The sequence below is a fragment of the Rhincodon typus genome, chromosome 1, assembly GCF_021869965.1.
Source record: "Rhincodon typus isolate 14 chromosome 1, sRhiTyp1.1, whole genome shotgun sequence".
Classification (NCBI taxonomy): Eukaryota; Metazoa; Chordata; class Chondrichthyes; order Orectolobiformes; family Rhincodontidae; genus Rhincodon; species Rhincodon typus.
The window spans coordinates 150,550,336-150,571,364 of record NC_063332.1 but is presented as its reverse complement, the minus strand read 5'-3'; the positions used below and the strand labels follow the sequence as shown (position 1 = coordinate 150,571,364).

The 21,029-nt window shown below is 38.6% G+C and overlaps 2 protein-coding genes across 7 annotated transcripts in view; one reads left to right on the top strand and one right to left on the bottom strand.

The window, feature by feature from the left end:
• The window catches only part of gab1 (GRB2-associated binding protein 1), a 217,860-nt gene extending 215,455 nt beyond the window's left edge, over positions 1-2,405 (top strand). For all 6 annotated transcript variants that reach the window (XM_020524930.2, XM_020524944.2, XM_020524965.2 and 3 more), the window contains 2 exons: positions 53-181; positions 604-2,405. In XM_020524930.2, the coding sequence (XP_020380519.1) occupies positions 53-181; positions 604-759 (285 nt within the window). In that variant the 3' untranslated portion in view covers positions 760-2,405. The remainder of the gene's footprint in view (positions 1-52; positions 182-603) is intronic.
• Positions 2,406-15,488: 13,083 nt separating this feature from the next.
• The window catches only part of ints10 (integrator complex subunit 10), a 63,873-nt gene continuing 58,332 nt past the window's right edge, over positions 15,489-21,029 (bottom strand). The window contains exons 11-12 of the mRNA XM_048609914.1: positions 19,041-19,112; positions 15,489-18,362 (exon numbers count right to left, since the gene is read on the bottom strand). Of these exons, the coding sequence (XP_048465871.1) occupies positions 18,206-18,362; positions 19,041-19,112 (229 nt within the window). The 3' untranslated portion in view covers positions 15,489-18,205. The remainder of the gene's footprint in view (positions 18,363-19,040; positions 19,113-21,029) is intronic.

The following is a 21,029-nucleotide window of genomic DNA, read 5'->3' as shown; positions in this document are numbered from 1 at the left end:
AAAATGTAGTTTGTCCCTATGGCACTATTGAATTCGTTCTAACTTTTTGCAGACTGTAAAACAAGGGTCACTGCAAAGTTGTGATGGAGGAAGCAGTTTAACAAGATCGAAAGGTGACAAACAACAAGTGGAGTACTTAGACCTGGATCTAGACTCTGGAAAATCAACACCACCTCGAAAGGTACATGTCTGTACTGTGCAGTCCAAGAGTATAGCACTTAAACATGCTTACTATGATATGATAGAATATTTTTCATAAATATAAATGTTGCTTTTTATTTGGCTAGTTTCCTTATGAAGTTTCTAGTGGTTTTATTTCAGTCCTTTTTAGATGTAGGTTCTATTCAACTGTTTTACACATAAAAGTCAGTCTTAGTGTATATTGGAATGACTGTTCATTTAGAGTTTGACCTGACTTCCGATCTGCTGTTGTGCTGATCCAGATTTGCCTGAGTTTGAAAAATGTGATTCCACCTTATTACTATTGTGTAGTCAGCAAATACTACCTTCCTCTTGGTTAATATATCTCCAGGTTTTCCTGGAGTATAGTAAAAATTGAATAGTACTGCAATCTTTACAGGATTTTTTTTTGTTTCATTTCAGAAAAGCAATGGTACAGGTACAGTAACAGCAGATGAAAAAGTAGATTATGTATTGGTGGACCAAGAGAGAACCCTCGCACTAAAGAACACCAGAAAAGCATGGACTGATGAAAGACAGTCTACAGAATCGGAGACCCCAGTTAAAAGTGCAAAGTGACCTAATGCTGTCATTTAAAAGATCATCATGCCTTATTGAGATGCCTTTATGTTCCTGCCACTAATGGCCTTCTATTCAATGTGCCCTACTTGAATAAGCCATCCATCAGTTTATGAAGCAGTCGTAAGTGACTAATGGCCAGTGACTCCAAATTTTACATCCAAGCAACACGCATCAAAAAGGGGAAATTATTGGAATCAAGTTGATCACTGTAATTAAGTGCAAGCTGTTTGGTTTTACAAGCATGGCCTGTGGAGGCTTCCTTTGATTCTGTATGTTGGCTGAATTTAGACTTGGATTGCTTTAAATGGTCCAACATGCAGTTTTAAAATGCCGTTTAAAAGCACTACTTCAGGTACAAGGCGAAGCTATTAGTTATTGCAGGAATCTGGCCTCAAAAGTCCTCCTATGTAGAAAATAACTTCATCTTTTTCATTTTAGAGCAAATCAAGAAAATTATTAAACATCCAGGCTGAAACGTATGTTCTAGCTAAACTAATTTTCTATTTTTTTTAATTGAAGTCTAGATTTATTTAAGGTAGCAATGGAAGCAGTTTTTTTGATGTTAAACTTAACAGAAGTAGTTACAGTAAAACTACTAAAGCATCGTTCAATCTCTAGAGCAACATTGCTGGCAGTGGCCTTTAGATGACCATTATTAATAATTATCTACAAAGAAAATCCAACAAGCCCACCCAATTCCTTTCCAGTATTAAAAGCAGAATGAACTATAAATGCCAATGGTTTCTCATTATTTGGAGTATGTTAACCAAAATATCCAGTGCAGAAAAGGAAAAAAATCAATTAAGTTTAAAACTCTGGGAAGTTCACACTTTAATCCTTTTGATATGGTTTACATGCCTGAATTTTTAAAATAAACTTGCAGAGTGCAGATAACTGCAGGGTAGAGTTATGCATTCCTTGTTGTGAATACAGAAAAACTTATTTGGTATTCCACATGATGCCTCAATTCTATGCTCAGGTGGTACTTTTTGGCAAATTCTAGTGAGCTTGTATCCAAGATTCTTGTTTCAAAATATACAAGTCCCATTTTAGCCATGTTTTTGAGCCCTATGCAAAAACTTGTACTACTTTCAGCAGTAAATTCTTTATTGATTTACATAGTTGCATTATTGCTTTTACATTTCAAGATCAGGGATGCAGTACTTGGATTTTAAAAAAACCTGCTGTTTATAATAGCAATTAAGTTATATAGAACGCCTATATCCAGGAGACACCTATATCGTTTCACTATTAGTTTACTACACACCATATTTGGGAATGTGATGATTATGTTGTACATAACACCCTTTTCTTCTGATCACTTATAAAGTGCTTAAACTGTAAATGTACTAAAAATTACTAACATTTGTATTTACAAAAATTGTCCTTATGCATAAAAATGTTGAAGTCCAAAGATTTTATCATTAAATGGTGAATGAATGACAGTTTTATGTGTATGTTTGTAGTCTTCCAGCTCACAGGCTTTGTATCTAAAATAACTACCTTGACTGAAGTACCCTTTCTTCTTAATGTAAGTTGCACATAGCAATGGTTACTCATTATAACAAAGCAGTAATACTACTTGTATTTTAATGCAAGTTATGGAAATGCAATTGTGAAATTAAATCAATGATAATATTCCACCCAGAGTGTTTGAGCTTATTTTCTAGACACTTGTGCAACTATCCAGATTAAGTGAAATTTATCGCACAACTTGAGTAATAACCTTTCCCTCCCACAACCCTTCACCATGGACCAGATGATATTAAGGCTATTTAGTCATATTCCGTGACAGTCCAGTGTGTTGTTCTTTTGGTAAGAAAAGACTATTAGGACACTTTTTGATTGATCTGAACTCCTTGTGTTCTCTTTTTAGTTCATACAGGTAAACATCCTATTGGCCATAATCGAGCTGAACATATACATAGTTGATGTGAGCACAGATGGCTAGAGTGGTGCATTCAAAACTCTGCTGCCTTAATCCTAAATTACACCAAATCCCTTGCAGCCATTACCTCTATGATTGCCAACCTATACTGGCTCTTGGTCAGGCAAAGCTTTGAAATTAAAATTCTGTCTTTTTAAATCCTTCTTTGTTCTCACCACTCTGCATCTCTGTAACTTCTTCCTATGTAACCCTTTGAGATCCTTCTGCTCTTTCTTTCAGTTGTGGCCCCTTACCCACTTCCAGTTTTAAATAATTCATCATTAGACAGCTGGAAGCATTGCTGTCAGACAACTAGGCCCTGGGATTTTCCACATAAACCTCTCTGCAATTACCACACCTTTTATTTACATAGCACCTTTTAAAATGATCAGAGCACTTTATAGGATCATTACTCCATAAAATTTGTCACAGCCACTCAAGGAAATATTTGGGCTCATGATCAAGGAGAAAAGAGTTTGGAGAGGAGTTCAGTTATTTCTACAGTGCTTAATGTATTTGCATCTTTGGGATCCCACCACTATCTTTCAGATGTAAGGACCTGACCAAATGCTGAAAATGTGTTATTTTAGACATAATTGTTTTGATGGGGTTGAAAATCTGTACCTGTTGTATGAATTAAGAATGTAAACATATTCAGAACTCAGCAAAGGTCAACTGCTTCCAAAGTTGCACCAATTACTACAGCAAATCCCTTCACAAATAAATCGATTGCTTCTCCAAACTGCAGATGGAAGTTTCAAAAATATCTGGTGCTCAAGAGGCTAAAGAAGCATATAGGCTGGATTTTGCGGCAAGTACTGCCCAGGCTATGGTAATAGAGGAGGAAACTTAGTGACTAAAAGAGTTTAAAATTGATGAGGTGGTAGTGGATATGCCGTCAGTACTTAAAGTTGATAAGGCACCAAGGCCAGATGAAACCCATCCAAGAACATTGAAGGAAATGAAAGTGGAAATCGCAGAGACATTGGCACCCCTAGACTTGGGGTGACACAGAAGGATTGGAGAATTGCAAATATTACATTCTTATTCAAAAAAAATATAAAATGTAGCCTAGCAATTAAAAACCAGTCAATTTAACCTCGGTCATGGAGAAACATCTGGAAACAATTATTTGGGATAAAATTAATGGTCAAATGAAGAGACTGTTGTGGGGGAAATAGTATCCCTATCTCTGCACCAGGAGGCCTGGGTACAAGTCCCATCTATACCAGGTGTGCAATAACCTTTCTGAACAGACTGATTAGAAAATATCTTAATGGTCACAAGGATAAAGAGAGATTGATTTGGAAGAGTCAGCATAGATTTGTTAAAGGCAAATTGTGTCCAACTAACTTCTTAGAGATTTTGGAGTGGTAATTCCAGATGGTTGAAGAGGAGATGTTTGTTGATTTGGTTTATATGGTTCAGATGGCCATTCATCTTGTCAATGGTATTCCTATTTTCCTTATGAAAACTACTTTGTTCTTCCGATCTTATATCTATTAAATTATTTTGAATCTCCTTAGTTTGATCACAATCACTCTGCTCTCAAAAAAATCTGTCACAGTCTTACCAGGTTGTGATAAGCCTCACTCAACACACGGGAGTGTATCCATACCAACCAATAAAGATTGAACTGCATTAATTACATTTTCCAGCTCTTGGTCTAAAACCCTGGAGGCAATATCTAAATACTGTGTAAATGTTACAAGAGTTTCTGACTTGACCTCTCTTTCAGGCAGTGAGTTCTAGACTCCCATCATGCAATGGAAAGAAAACTCCAACTCTTCTTCAAGCCTCTACCTCTTCCCTTAAATCTATGCCTCCTGGTTACTGACCTCTCTACTAATAGAAAAAGTGCCTTCCTATTCACCACCCTATTTATGCCCCTTGTAATCGGTACACCTCAATCGGGTCACCTTTCAACCTTTGCTTCAAGGAAAACAACCCCAGCCTATCTAACCTTTTCTATTAGCTTAACCCTCTGTTCCAGAAAACATTTCTGTAAATCTCCTTTGCACCCTGTATAGTGCAATCATGTCCTTCCTGTGATGTGGTGACTAAAATGCCAGTTCTAGCAATAACCTCCCTGTCCCTGTATTCTACGCTAATAAGGCAAGTATCCCATATGCTTTCTTATCCACTTTATCTGCTTGCCCTGATACCTTCAAACATCTGTGGATATGATTATCACGGTCTCTGAATTTAGAATGTTAGGAAAACATAAAATTCTTTAGTGTAAGCTTAATTAGTTGTCCCTCAAGTGCATTACCTATCCATTTCCAGAATGACATGGGTGATTTTAACTTGCCATATATTGACTGGGACTCACTTTGTGCTTGGGGCACGGATGGGACAGAGTTTGTAAGCAGCATCGGGGAGGGCTTCTTGAAACAGTATGTAGGTAGTCCACCTAGGAAAGGGGCCGTACTGGACCGAGTATTGGGTAATGATAAGTATGGCAAGTTTATGGAACCTTGGATAACAAGAGCTATTGTGAGCCTAGTCAAAAAGAAAAAGGAAGCATTTATCAAGGCTAGGAGGCTGGGAACACATAAAGCAATGGTGGAATACAAGGAAAATCAGAAGAAACTTAAGCAAGGAGTCAGGAGGGCTAAAAGGGGTCGTGAAAAGTCATTGGCCAACAGGATTAAGGAAAATTCCAAGGCTTTTCATACATATATAAAGATCAAGAGGGTAGCCAGGGAAGGGAATTTATGTGTGAAGCCAGAGGAAATGGGCGAGGTATTAAATGAGTACTTTGCATCAGTGTTCACCATAATGATCAATGAGGATAGGGCAGTGGATGTTGTCTACATGGACTTCAGTAAGGCCTTTGACAAAGTCCCTCATAGCAGGCTGATACAGAAGATAAAGTCACATGGGGTCAGAGGTGAGCTTGTAAGATGGATTTTAAAAAAAAAAAACTGGCTCGGTCATAGAAGACAGAGTAGTAGTGGAAGGGTGTGTTTCTGAATGGAGGTCTGTGACTATTGTCGTTCCTCAGGGATCAGTGTTGGGACCTTTGCTATTTGTAATATATATATAAATGATTCGGAGGAAAATATAACTGGTTTGATTAGTAAGTTTGTGGCCAGGGCATTGAGTTCAAAAATTGACAGGTAATGTTGCAGCTTTATGGAACGTCAGTTAGGCCGCATTTGGAATATTGTTCAATTCTGGTCGCCACTCTACCAGAAGGATTTGGTGGCTTTGGAGAGGGTACAGAAAAGATTTATCAGGATGTTGCCTGGTATGGAGGGCATTAGCTATGAGGAGAGGTTTGGAGAAACTTGGGTTGTTCTCACTAGAATGACAGAGTTTGAGGGATGACCGGATAGAGGTCTACAAGATTATGAAGGGCATGGACACAGTAGACAGTCAGAAGCCTTTTCCAAGGTGAAAGAGTTAGTTACCAGGGGACATAAGTTTAAAGGTGATGTACGAGACAATTTTTTTTTTTTTACACAGAGGGTGGTGGGTGCCTGGAACTCGCTGTCGGGGGAGGTAGTGAAAGCAGCTACAATAGTAACTTTTAAAGGGCATCTTGACAAATAATGAATTGGATGGGAATAGAGGGATATGGTTTTAGTTGTGACAGGCAGCATGTCGGTGCAGGCTTGGAGGGCCGAAGGGCCTGTTCCTGTGCTATAGTTTTCTTATTTTTGTTCTCTCCTAGTCTGCCATTCAGCAAAATCATTAATGACCTCTTGCAGTATCCGTCCATACCTAAAATCTATTGCCAGCTGCTTTGAACATGAAAGACTAAACATTCACAGCCCATTGGTGTGACTACGTCAAAAGATTAATAATCCTTTGAGGGAAAACGTTTCCCATCTCAGTCTGTCTCTTTCTTCTGAAACTAGATCATTGGGATGGAAACATTTTGCTCAAGGACAGTGTCTTGCCCACATTTCAAGGAATCTTCCTTGCTACTCCCCAGTCTATGTTAAGGTAATTGAAGCCCCCTATTTGTTTTCACTAGTTTAAACCTCTGACATCTCTGTCTGCAAATTTGTTCCTTTAGCTTCATCTCACTGTTTTCATCTCAAGAGTACAGACCTAACATCATAATAGCCCCAATATTGTTGCTAACTTCTATTCAAATAGTTTGTTTTTGACCAAAGTACAAAATCCTGCAGTGCTAAAAGAGTATATTTGATCAACATTGCCACTGTTTCTTTTGTTCATTGTCTTTCCTGATTATTATTATTATTGTAGCTGCAAATAAAATGTCTATAAGTCCCATTATTTTTAACAGATCTTGGTTATTTTAACTCTTGTAAACCTATATGGCCACTTATGTTCCAGCCCATATTATACAGGTCCAGCAAAGAACTCATCTGAATGCCCCAGGAGTCTAAAGTCCTCTGCAACATCAACCCCCCCGCACCGACTCCTAAATCTCCAGTGGTACATTAAGCTGTCTTTTCTTTGTATTGTTTATACTTCCTTGAATGTGGCATTAGGAATAATCCAGGCATGGTCCACTAAGAAATCTGGCTTCTTTGCCTTCCAAGCTCCTGAATCTCTGTCAATAAAATGGCTTGCTATTTAGCAGAATCATACAGCATGGAAACAGGCACTTCAGCCCAACTTGTCCATGCCCCATTTGCCTCCATTTGGCCCATACCCTCTAAACCTTTCCTATCTGTCCAAATGTCTTTTAAATGTTGTAATTGTATTCACGTCTATCATTCCCTCTGGCAGCTCGTTCCATACACGCACCAGCCTCTGCATGAACAAGTTGCACTTCAGGTTCCTTTTAAATCATTCTCCCTCACCTTAAAATTATGTCTTTAGTTTTGGACTCCCCTACCCTGAGGAGGAAAAAACTTTTGCTGTTCACCTTGTCATTGCCTCTCCTGATTTTATAAACCTCAAAGGTCACCCTTCAGCCTCAACTCGAGGGGGAAAAAAAAGTCCCAGCATATCTAATCTCTACTTACAGCTCAAACCTTCCTGTCTTGGTAACATCCTTGTAAATGTTTTTGCACCTTTTCCAGTTTAATAACATCCTTCCTATAGCAGGGCAACCAGAATTGTACACTACTCCATATGTGGCCTTACCAATGTTTTATATAACCCCTGTACTCAATGGCCTGACCAGTGAAGGCAAGCATGCCAAATGCTGCCTTCACCACCCTGTCTGGGATGCCACTTTCCAGGAACCATGCACCTGCATCCCTCGGTCTCTCTGTTCGACAACACTCCCCAGGGCCCTACCATTCATGTATAAGTCCTGCCATTGTTTGTCTGACCAAAACGCAATACCTTGCATTTATCAGAATTAAACTCCATCTGCCATTTTTCAGCCCACTGGCCCAGCTGACCAAGTTCCTGGTGTACTCTTTGATAACCACCTTCACTATCCACTGTACCATCAATTTTGGTGTCATCCGCAAACTTATTAACCATGCCTCCTATATTTTCATCCAAATTATTTATATAAATGACAAACAACAGTCGTCCCAACATTGATCCTTATGGCACACTACTAGTCACAGGTCTCCAGTCTGAAAAACAACCTTCTACCATCATCCTCTGTCTTCAACCATTAAGTCAATTTTTTATCCAATTGCTACTTCCTAGATTTTACATGATCTAAACTTGCTAACCAGTCTACCTTGCGGAACCTTGTCAAAGGCTTTGCTAAAGTCCGTGCAAACATCTACTACTCTACCTTCATCGATTTTCTAAAAAATATAATTGGTTTCAGCATTTGCAAACAATCTTCAGCTGTCACCTTTGCCCTACAAACTGTTTTGCACTAGTTCAATAACCAGGGAGAAACACAACATGCATGGCTCACAGTAAAGGTTGCAGCAATGCCATTTCTAAAGTTTACTATAATCCTTGGGTAGTAATTTGCTCCCTGCTGTTACTGATGTGCTTTGGACTGCATTAATGTCATTGTCTTCAAAGGGAATTAGTTCCCCATTAAAACAACGTATTGCAATCCCATACTCCCAATTCCTCCACCCCTGCCACATCTGCTCCCAGGATGAAGCATTCTACTCCCAGATATCCCAGATGTCCTCCTACTTCAAGAACCGTAATTTCGCCTCTCCTGTGATTCATAATGCCACGATCCGCATCTCTTGCATTTCCCACACTTCTGCCCTCAAAACCCCTCCCCCCAACAACAAGAATAGAGTCCCCCAGTCCTCTCATATCACCCCAACAATCCCCAAATCCACCACATCATTCTACACCATTTTCACCACCTGCAATCAAACCCTACTACCAGAAAGATATTTCCTTCCCCACCCCTGTCCGCTTTCAATAGGTACCGCTCACTCCACGACTCCCTTGTCAGATCCACACTCCCCACTAACCCCACCACACCCAGTACCTTTCCATGCAACTGCAGGAGTGCTACACCTGCCCCTACCCCTCCATCCAAGGCCCCAAACTTCCATTCCAAATCTGGCAGAGATTCATCTGTACGTCTTCTAACCTGGTCTATTGTATCTGTTGCTCCCGCTGTGGTCTCCTCTTATATTGGAGACACCAAGCACAGACTTGGTGACCGATTCACTGAGCATCTACACTCTGTACGCTCCAATCAGCACCACCTTCCAGATGCCTGCCATTTCAACTCCCCCTCCCCCTCCCCTTCCCCTTCCCCTTCCCCTGGTGACATGTCCAACCTGGGCTGCCTCCATTGTTAAAATGAGGCCACACGTAAACTGGAGGAACACCACCTTATATTCCACCTCCGGAGCTTACAGCCCAATGGCCTCAACATAGAAATCACTAGCTTCAAAATCTCCTCACCACAGCCTCATCCCATGTCCAGCCCTCCCTTTCATCCTCGCCTCTTTGACCTGACACAACCTGTCCATCTTCCTTCTCTCCTATCTGCCCCACCCTTCCCACTGACCAATCTCTACAACCCCCTACCTGCTTCCTCCTATCATCACCCCACCCCCTCTCTCTATTTATTTTTGAGCTCCCTTCCCCCTCCCCATCCCTGATGGAGGGTCCAGAGCCAAAACATCAACTTTCCTGCTCCTCTGATGCTGTCTGACCTGCTGTGCTTCCCAGCTCCACATTTTATCAACTCTGATTTCCAGCATCTGCAGTCCTTACTATCTCCTAGTCAGAAGTTTGTGTTAGTACTTCGATATAACCTTACGATGACTCTAGCTAGGTTATAGCAGGAAAGCTTTGGACAAATACTCCAAATTTATTTTATTTGGCATGTGTACACACACTTTAACAAAGAATACACAGAAATAAGATCTAACAGTCATGCTAAAAAGTTGATATTAACTGCAATTATCCATGGGAAAGAAACAGCTTGAAGTATTGGCTGAAGTTCCATTCTTGTTTAAGCTACTGAATGAGACCAGCTGTCTCAACAACATTTCCCTTTTCACTATTAGTTGTCAAGGCTGTTTACGCTCTCAAGAGACTACATTTAGAGTATTTGTTTACAAAAGTAATTTGCATTTTCTACCTGAAACTACCTATTAGCTTAATTGCAAATTACCAAAACAATTATTTGCAACCCATCCTCACCAACAAGTCATCTTGTTAATCTAATGCACAGCAGTTGTTGTATTCTACAATGGTGTAATGTGAGGAGCAAAGTTAAAAAGTGAAACAGTGTCTGAAAAATATATTTCATGTAATTGCTTTCAAATAACATGCAACTGATTGGAAACCAGTGTATTTCTAGACTGAGAAAAGTTCAAATGTAATTTTGATCATATAATTAACTCAATTTTGTACATAACTTTGTTAAAAAAAAATCCTCCCCTAGGGGCAACACGGTGGTTCAGTGGTTATTAGCACTGCTGCCTCACAGCACCAGGGGATCCGGATTTGATTCCACCCTCGGGCAACTGTCTGTGTGGAGTTTGTACGTTCTCCCCATGTCTGCGTGGGTTTCCTCCCACAGTCCAAAGATGTGCAGGTTAGGTGGATTGGCCATGCTAAATTGCCCGTAGTGTTCAGGGATATGTAGATTAGGGGGGTTATAAGTGATGAGGCTGGGTGGGATGCTGTGAGGTTCGGTGTGGACTTGTTGGGCCAAAGGGCCTGTTTCCACAATGTAGGGATTCTATGAACATATGAAATACAAGTTTATCATCTGTTGTATGTAATTTAGAACAACATCATGGTATAAGCAACCAGCAATAAAGCAGTAGAGGTGCAAACTGTTTAAATGTTAGATACAAGCATCAGAATAGTCAATATTATAATAATGCAAAACAGCATCACTATAGGATTGGCATCTAATATTCTGCAAAATAAGTTACAAAATTATTTCAATCCAATGCAGAGTGGATACCTATATGGCGAGCGATGTAGTGGCCCAAAAATATAAGGTTTTTATTCGCATTATTCTTCAGTTTGAATTATTTGTGGCTAATATTAATACATGAGGAGCTAAACACCCCAGTCCTTTATCAGACAGTTTAAAACTTACTTACCATGCTCATCAAGATTTGTTAGCCATTTAATGTTGACAAAGGAACAGCAATCCTTTATTAAATATATTTTCTTGTTTGGACATGTCTTCAGCTCAAATTATCAGGACTAACCTGAGGATTATGAACAACTAACAACAGTAAGCTGCTTGGCCCTTTGAGCCTGCTTAACCATTCAATAAGATCATGGCTGATCTGATTTTAACCTCAACTCTACATCCCTGCATATCCCAATGACCTTTCATTCCAATGGTATTCAAGAATCTATCTACCCTTGGTTTAAAAATATTTAAAGATTCTGCATCCACTATTCTTTGTGCAAAAGTACTCCAAAGACTCTCAATCCTCTGAGGAAAAAAAAGGGCCTCATCTGTTTTAAATGGGTGCTGCTTTAGTTTTAAACTACAACCCATAGTTTTAGATTTTCCCACAACAGGAAACATCCTTTCCACAGCCAACTTGTCAAGTCTCCTCAGGATTTTATATGTTTCATCTCTGACTCTTCTAATTTCCAGAGGATATAGGCCTATTTTGTCTAGCCTGTTCTCACAAGGCAATCTCCTCATTCCAGCCACTAGTCTAGTAAACCTTCTCTGAACAGTTTCCAGTGTTTTAACAGTCTTCCGTGAATACAATGACCAGTACTTTACGTGCGGCTCCAGATGCAGTCTCATCAATGCTGTGAATAACTGAAGCATAACTCCATATTCTTGCATTTAATTTCCCTCACAATAAAACATATCATTCTATTAACTTTCCAGATTATTTACTGTACCTGCATATGAACCTTTAGTGATTCCTGCAATAGAACACCCCGATCTCTCTGTATCTCAGCTCTGCAATCTCTCCATTTAGATTTGCTGCTTTTTAAATGCCCAAAATGGGCAATTTCACACTTTTCCAATGTTGAACTACATTTGCCAGATCTTTGCCCGCTCACTTAACCTATTTATATCTGTTTTTAGGCTCTTTATGTCCTCTTAACAACTCACTCTCCAACAGTGTGTCATCAGCAACTTTAGCTACCATACCTTCGGTCAGTCCTGTCATCCAAATCATTCATGCAAATTGTAAAGATTTGGGGTCCCAGCACTGACCCTGTGGCACACCACTCGTGACATCCTGCCAGCCTGAAAGATATACACTTATTCCTATGCTGTACTTCCTATTAGTCAGCCATGCATTGAATAGATTAAGATTATTATGGGAAGAAAATAATGGAAACAGCAAATGCTTTGGAGTTCATAATTTAAAGAAAAATAACAACGTGGGAAAAGCAAAACTGCGTTTTACATCCTGGGCAATACAGAAAGTAATTTATAGTAGTAGCACATATTTCTTGGCAGAACATCAGCAAGTGCTGCATTCATCACATTGTGATGAAATCTGTGCCTTCAACAGACCTTAATTGGAAGGGAAATGGACTTAGAAAATTGATCACTTCCAGTTTCTAAGGAAACTAAGTCTGAAACAGAGATTAGAAACTGAACCTTCTGGGGTGTCTGGATTGAAACCATAGGTTCCATACAAGCTCAAACCGGAAGACACAAATAAACAGAATGTGCAGTCGATGTGGCCATTTCTGTTACTTGAAGGTAGTGTTGGTGGATCTACACCATTCATAATATACCAGATATTTTCAATCAGACTGTCCCAATGCGCAATGACACACTTCTGGAGCGGGTGCAATTTGAATATGGATTTTCTGGGCTCAGAGTTAGGGACACTACTACTGCATCACAAAAGTCCTTTAAAAGCTGTTTTTAGGTTATTGAGGTGATTGTAAACAGAGGCAGAAGAAGGATCACTGGGCTTGGAACGTTAGCTCTGTTTTGTCTCCAAATGGATGCTGCCAGACTTGCTGAATTTCTCCAATAGTTTAATTGTTTCAGAACTCCAGCACACACAATTCTTTGTTTGAATTTAGTAAAAGGGAACAAGTTGACAGTCACTATGCCAATTTAATGAACTATTAATTTGCGAGAACCCACATCCTTCGCAAAACTAAAACTGTACTAAAGTAATGAATACTAACTACTTCATGTCTGAGAATTATCCTTGAAAGTAAGTTGACTGTATTATGGATGTAGAAGTTTATAATTATTTCCAGCTGGTAAGTGGAAAGATAGAGAATGATTGGGATATAGAATGTGTGAAAAGACCTAGGTAAGCTCCCAATTTAAAATAAGAACAGGTGGGGCTACTCTGCAGAATGATGACAAAACAAAGTTTGAGAATCTGTATGGAAGTGTGTAATCATTTCAAAATGAAGAGTTATAACCCAGAGGAAACTAGTAATTATATATTAGACAGATGAATCAAATTTGAAGACGTAAATAGCCTTGGCTCCTCTATCCTGTGCAGGCCACTGGTCAGCATAACTCTATTACTAACCCTGATCCATCACAATCTCTTGTTTTAGCACAGGTAGTATCCTGCTGTTGAAGGCCCTCCTTAAATTTACTACAGCAGGTCTTCTTTGGCCAGCCTGGACTTCTTTTTCTATCAGCTGTTGTCCATTGTACTGCAAGTCTGGTGGGACATGCTGGAAGGTAACATGTACGCCCCACCAGTTTCCTGTCTTTGTCACACTCTTCCACAGGTACCTCTGACCAATTCTCATCAGCACTTCTTCGTTGGTGTTACTGACTTGCCATTGTGATGCCCAGGATGTTACGACTTTGCTGCTCTCTTCCTTGTCATACAAACATACATCATAAGAATTGCAGTTGGTATTATCATAGACACACAGTCACAGCTTCCTGGCAATCTTGATGGTGTTAAATGTCCAGACAGTGTACTGGAAGACTGATGCTACTTTGACAATTCTTGTACGGTTGTCAATTTCTTAGTATTGTCTTTCCTGTAGATGTTGCTTCCGAGGAAGGGTGAAGTGGTTGGTGTCCTCAATGGCTATTTCCTGATTGCGATGAGGGCCTTGTTGGGAGTTTTTTCACAGCTGACACTTAGATCAACTATGGCCCATCTACTCACAGGATTGGCAGTTTTGTCTTGGAGTACACAATTCTTCAGCCTATTCAACAAAATCTGAATTGTCAAGGACATCCTGGCTGACTGGAGTGGAGCAGTAATCATCAAATCGCAAAAGAAAACAGTTACTTCAGCAACTGCATCGACTGGAGGAGAATAACGCTGTTGTTGGCACCTGGCAAGATCTTCAGTATGGCCCTCCTTAAGAGAGTGACAGCAGAAGTAGATCATATACTTCATGAACAACAGGCAGGTTCTTGCAGTGGCAGATCATAGTGCTACCAGATCTTTAAGCTCAGGCACATTGTAGAGCAGAGCCTACAGTATTAGAAGCAATTTGCTTTCAACTTCATTGATCTCAGGACTTTCAAGAACATCCATCAGCAGTTACTCTGGTACAGCATTTCAGTAATTTAATATCTTCAAAGCCTTACAGGAAGTCCAGATGTAGTGTCAAAATCAGCATGGGCACCACTGAATCCTTCAGCATTATCACAGGAGCATAAGCTGCATACTGTCCCCATTTATTTTCTTTTTGTTTATTGATCTCATCATGAAGGTGGCGATGGTGGATGCAGACTTTGATATTCTATCTCAGCACCAGATTGACGGATCTAGATTTCGCAGGTCTTGAATATGTGAAATCCTCTAAACTTGCTCTCCTGCACAGAAAGTATCCAAGACGACACAAAGAATTAGGAAAATTTTGATGCAATTTGGATTATGAGTTATTCTTCAACTCAAAAATAAAGAACAGGTGGTGCATTTTCCACTGAGATCAGATAACTTATATGTAATGTTTGTTCAGTGTTAATATTATTTATGGGCAAGAAAAGTCAGCAGTGGCAGCTTGACTAATTATATCCAAATCACATTGTGTGTAGGAAATTTGACAACTTGAATAACCTTTCAAACATTCAAGCAGATATATTTAAACGCAAAATTATAGAACAAAAGATATATAGGAATTGTTACCCAGTTGGCTGGATGGCTGGTTTGCAGTGCAGAGTGACACCAACAGTGTGGATTCAATTCCTGAAGATGTTCTGAAGAAGGGTCACTGGACTCGAAATGTTAAATCTGCTTTCTCTCCACAGATGCTGCCAGACCTGTTGATTTTCTTCAGCAATTTCTATTCTGGTTTTAGTTCAATTCCTGTACTGGCTAAGGTTATTGCAAAGGCCCCACCCTTCACAACCTTGCCCCTTGCAGAAGGCACGGTGACCACCAGGTTAAACTCACCACAAATTATCTCTAATAAGACAGCAATCCTATGGGCCTCTGCGATTTTACCTTTCAAGCAACAAAGAACATTCGTATATGAAAACTATATATATTAAATGTAACATGTCAAAAAAAAAATAGCATTTTTGGCTGATATTCTTTATTAAAAAGTGCACATAATGATTTGTATAAAAAATACACATTTTATTCAGGTTAGAAGAGCTACATTACTTTCCACTTAATGTGGTGTTAAATAGCTCCATTCCAGATACTTGGTTTATGACTTCCTAAATACATCTTCATTGCATTCCATGATGAACTATTGTTTTGCCAAGATAATGACAGCCTGCTTTGACATTTAAGGCCATTGAACAGAATGTACTACACGGTCAAGTAAATTGGACATGTATCTGGGAACAATAGGTTATGTCAGACAATTAGACCACAGGTGAACACTGAAATCCATGCTTCACGTGGGCCCATTATGACAATCCAGGGAAAAGTCTTTTTTCAAGATCATCTTCAGATCAAATGATCTTTCTCTCTCTCAAAGCTACTGGGTGCAAGCGTTGGTTTATCGAAACTAGTCTCTGTTTCAATTTTGTGAATATGCCCGGAGAAGTTTTTTGTTCACTTGTGGGACCCAGGCATCAGTGACTGGGTCAGCATCTAATGCCCAGCTCTAGTTGCCCTTGAGAAGGCAGTGGTGAGTTGCCTTCTTAGTAAGGTTCTGGAATTTTTGTGGGGATTCTCACAATCTACTGCCATAAACAGTCCTGAAGAATAATTCACATCAAAGTTATGATGGAAGATTAGGAAATCCTGTTGAAAATTCTCTGTTGTTAAACTGATTGGACAGCTTAAAGGTTTACGGTTGAAATATTAGTATTTATCTGATGGAGCACGTGGTTTATGCTAGCAAAATATTGTGATTTGCAAACTGTATTAACTTTCGTATTGTTCACTATATAACCTAGTTTAAAATTAAAACTGGAAAAAAACCATTCATTCTAAAATTTAACAGAACGATTACTTTGGGGAAAAAAAAAGTTCAAATAAATGCGTAATGTATGTATTGAAATCACCAATCTCAGTGTTAGCCACAAATCAGATGTTTAATGCACATAATCTCATATACGTTGCTGTATTAAACTGCATAAGAAAATCAAAGAGGTTCTTGCCAGCCTAGAAAATATTTAAGATCACAGCATAGATGGATTCTTTTCAAGTATTTGTTTCTGAAAAGTTTATTTCCTCCAGGTTCCAAATCATGGCAGGTGAATTCCAGAAGGGGCTGTTCCACAACTGGAAATAATGTTGCATTAATTGCTTAATACAAGTGTCTGGTGTCTGGAAAAAGTATTAAAAATAAAGCATTTAATAAAGTTTCAAAGCCAGGGGAAAGCAATGGCCTAATGGTATTATCGCTGGACTGTTAATCCAGCAACCCAGATAACATTCTGGGGATCCGGTTTCAAATCCCACCATGGCAGATGGTGGAATTTAAATTCAATAAAAAATATCTGGAATTAAGAATCTAGCAATGACCATGAATCCATTGTTGACTGTCAGGAAAAATCCACCTGGTTCACTTGTGCCCTTTACGGAAGGAAACTGCCATCCTTAAATGGTCTGGCCTATAACAATTGACTCTCTAGGCAATTAGGGATGGGCAATAAATGCTGCCTAGCCAGCGACATCCTGATCCCATTAATGAATTTTAAAAAAAGCTGTGGATGCTGGAAATCTGAAAAAAAAACAACAGTGCTAGAGAAACTCAGCATGTCTGGCAGCATCTGTTAAGACAGAAACAGAATTAACGTTTCAAGTCCAATGTTTCAAAGAGCCACTGGAGTTAAAATTTTAACTCTGTTTCTCTCTCCATAGTTGCTGCTAGATTTGCTGAATTTTTCTAGCATTTAGTTTTTATTTTGAAAAGGTCATTTATCTTAGATACTAACTTTAAGAAAATACATTGATCTCCACTGGACAGAAATCATTTAGGATGAGGTATTCTGCCTGGAACACGTTGACTACTGGTTGAACACAATTGTCAGCAGATACTAGAGTCTGGAAATGATACAATTCTGGAAGTGTAACTGATGCACCATAAATTATGGGCCTGTTGAATTTAAGAGGTGCTAAATTTTATTTTTGTGTGGAAGGTTGAAATTAAAATTGATTAAGCTTATTTCTTGCTCACAGTATGCCATTATTACATGGTTGAGGGGACAGCATTGTCCTTTTATTTGGAACCTTTAGTCATAAACAGGATGAAAGTCTTCCATTTCCAGTGGTTGCAAAAGACCAAGTCAAATTACTTCAGCAAATATCAGCTCAGTTTCTGATCAGTGCAAGATCCTCAAACAATGCAAAATTCTGGCAGTCTCAGAATCCCACAAGAACTTGGTGCAGCAGTGAGGAATTGCAGAATGGTGCAGGAGATGTTTTTATGAGACTGAAGGCTAGATGTAAAGCACAGTGCTGCGCCAAGAGTATGGGGAGTTTTTCTCTATACAGCTGTATATAGCTACTCTGTGTCTGCTCAGCATGTTTGAAGCTGACACATTCAAGGCCAAAAATGGAACAAAACATTTTAGTCCTTTAGCACTGCAATCTGTTCTTAATGAATACAAACATTCATCAAAATGGATTACTTAACGATTCAATACATTAGCGATTTTTCTGTGGAATTACAACCTATCCTTTCAAGTCTGTGTCTCAAGTTCCATTCTGATACACTCATTTATGAATAAAATCCAACAACAAACTTTACAATACATAAGACAGGAGCAGTGTAGTTCAGCACATCAGCAAAAACATCCATGTATTCTAAAAGGAAAAGATTTGGATGTGTGTGTCACATTAAAGTCTGAAGCAATATGATCTTCTCATTGATGCAAAATCTATGTAGTACAACCATGAGATTTTCCCCACAGCGAGAAACCTGCCGCTCCATAGCTAATCGGAAATCTTCTTTCACACCCTTTGTAATTCCTCGGGTTACAGTGTGATGTCTGGAAAACAGGTCAAATAAGCAAATTATCCATCAGACTGCATCTTGTTGTTATTTGTAAATAACTTTTTATCCTCTGGTTGTACTCCATCATAAAGAAAATTCCAAGTTATTAAAATCTAACTTCCTAAATATTTGAATGTGTAATATATCCATAGAAATATCATTAATATTTGTGTAATATTTTAAATTCAATAAATTATTTGATCCAACTTAATTTTTCGGTTTAGCCAAATTCCAAGTTTGGTGATTAAAATATTTTCTGTACGAGTTACATATTGAAACATTAATTAGTGAGTAGTAAAGCACATTCAGAAGTATGAAGATTTATAACCAATTACATTTTCTAACTAAAGCACACAAATCTGAGAAAGTCAATTTTTTAAAGCTATGGTGGAAATTCATTGGAATGCATAACATGTAGCAATTACTGTTGCACTGATTTCATAGTAACTTACAAAAAAAAGTCAGACATTTCAAAAAAAAAGTACAGAAATAAATCTGATATCAAAGTCTGCATTTTGATAAATATATAATACTAAAATGATCACTGTATGGCAATGCTTAAATCATGGATTGTGTGAACAAAAAAGAAAAATAAAGACATTTAAAAAATCTTTAAAACCCATGGGTTAACATGGTGACAAACACAGCACATGACGAACAGGTCGTGTTGTACCTGTCAGCTGTCTGACTGCTGGGCTGCAGTTTGAACTCCTGCGGAAGAACCCCCAGTGGAGGGCTAGAATTCCTTGAAAACAGTAAACATCAACAGTACATTCAACACTCACACATATCACCAATAACACATAACTTTTACCTATTGCCAACTGGAAAGAATTGAACAGTGTACATAACTTTCACATTCATAATCTGATACTACATGCACAAACTAGATAGGTTTTTCATCAAAACATGCAACATAATAAAACAAAAGACAAATGCACACCATTTGAACCACTGATTAGAAAACAAAAGGTGTAAATAGGAACCAATGCTTTTACAGTAGAGAAAATGTGTACAGGATCTCATCATAACATCTGGTTATGAATAAGGCCAAGAATTCCTATCGTTCCTCTTATCGCCTCATGAGACCACGCGTCTCCTGTCAGGGGAGAAAAATGACTTCATCTCAAACTTTCACCAATACTCTTCTGTTGGCAATTCTTGGTTCATTTCCTATCTGCTGATCTTAATATACTTAGCACAGTTCATAAAAAATTTGGCAACTGAAAGTTTGATGAACTGCTAGACTTCACAGCTCATTTTCCTCAAGTTTACAGAAGCATAACTACTTTTCAGAAGTCAAACTAAGGAGATGTTGTAACAAGCCCACCTTTACACGGAATAGTCAAAGTGGAGCTATTTCTTTGTCCAAAGAAGTCATACAATTTTCATTCTCACATCAGAAATTGCCAAAATTATTTGAAAAATAGGGAAAAAGCAGCATGAATTTGCCCCTACAAGAACAAGACATTAGCAAGACAGTAAGATCTTCAATTTCAACTGCACAGTGCTACAAAACCTATAAATCCTTTATACTTCCTCTCATCCAGCCCCATGAATCTCAAGTTTTAATACCATATTAACTAACCAACAGAACACACTTTTTAAAGAAAACAAAACAATTTTAATTTAGAGCAATTCACCAATATATTAAATTATTAACCCAATAAAAGACCCTGATCACAGTGTGGCTTGAATATATGTCAGTTCAGAATCCAGACTGTTGGAGATGACATCACAATCCAGAGTCAGAACTGTTGAGTGGAGGAGAAACAATTTTAATGGATGAAAATGCTTCTAATTTATTTGGAACAGACCTAAAGATTGACTGGATAAACTGTAATTCAACACTGGGATGCATTTAAAGAAAACGTAGATAGATCAGATACAATAAAGGGATATATTCTCACTAGGGGAAATGTAAGGCAAATAAATCTGGAGCTCCCTGGATAACAAAAATGGTAATGAAGCAAAGAAAGGTGCATAAAACAGATGTCAACAGTATAACACAATCAGAATCAGTGTCTATATAGAAGCTTCATAAGGAAATTGAAAAAGCAAATAAAAGCAAAGAGAGAGTGAGTATCAGAAAAAACACAGTGAACATAGGAAAGGGAATCCAAAATACTTTCCACAGGCATGAAAGAATAAAAGGTTGGTACAATAAGTAGTTGCGCTGATGAGGGACCAAAAACAAGAATTACAGGAATGAGAACAGAAGATTTAAAAGAATACAAATGTTAACCCTTGTTCAAAAGGATGCAAAAATATGTCCAACAATTACCGGTTGGTTTAACTTCAGTGGTGGGTAAGGTTTTTTTTCACCAGAAATGATTCACGACATAATTAGGGCCAGCCATCACAGATTTGTTATGGGCAAAATGTTTAACTACCTTGTTTGAGTTTTTTGAAAAGGTGACAAAGAGTGATGAGTGTAATACAACTGGTTTTCTATACATGAACTTTCAAAAGGTATTTATTGAGTACTGCACAACAGATGTGAGCTCTACTCATGGATTAGAAGCATGATAATTATGTGGTTAGAAAAATGGATGAATGACAGAAAACAGACTGGTGGATAATGGTGCAGAGCTGGATGAACACAGCAGGCCAAGCAGCATCATAGGAGCAGAAAGGCTGACGTTTCGGGCCTAGACCCTTC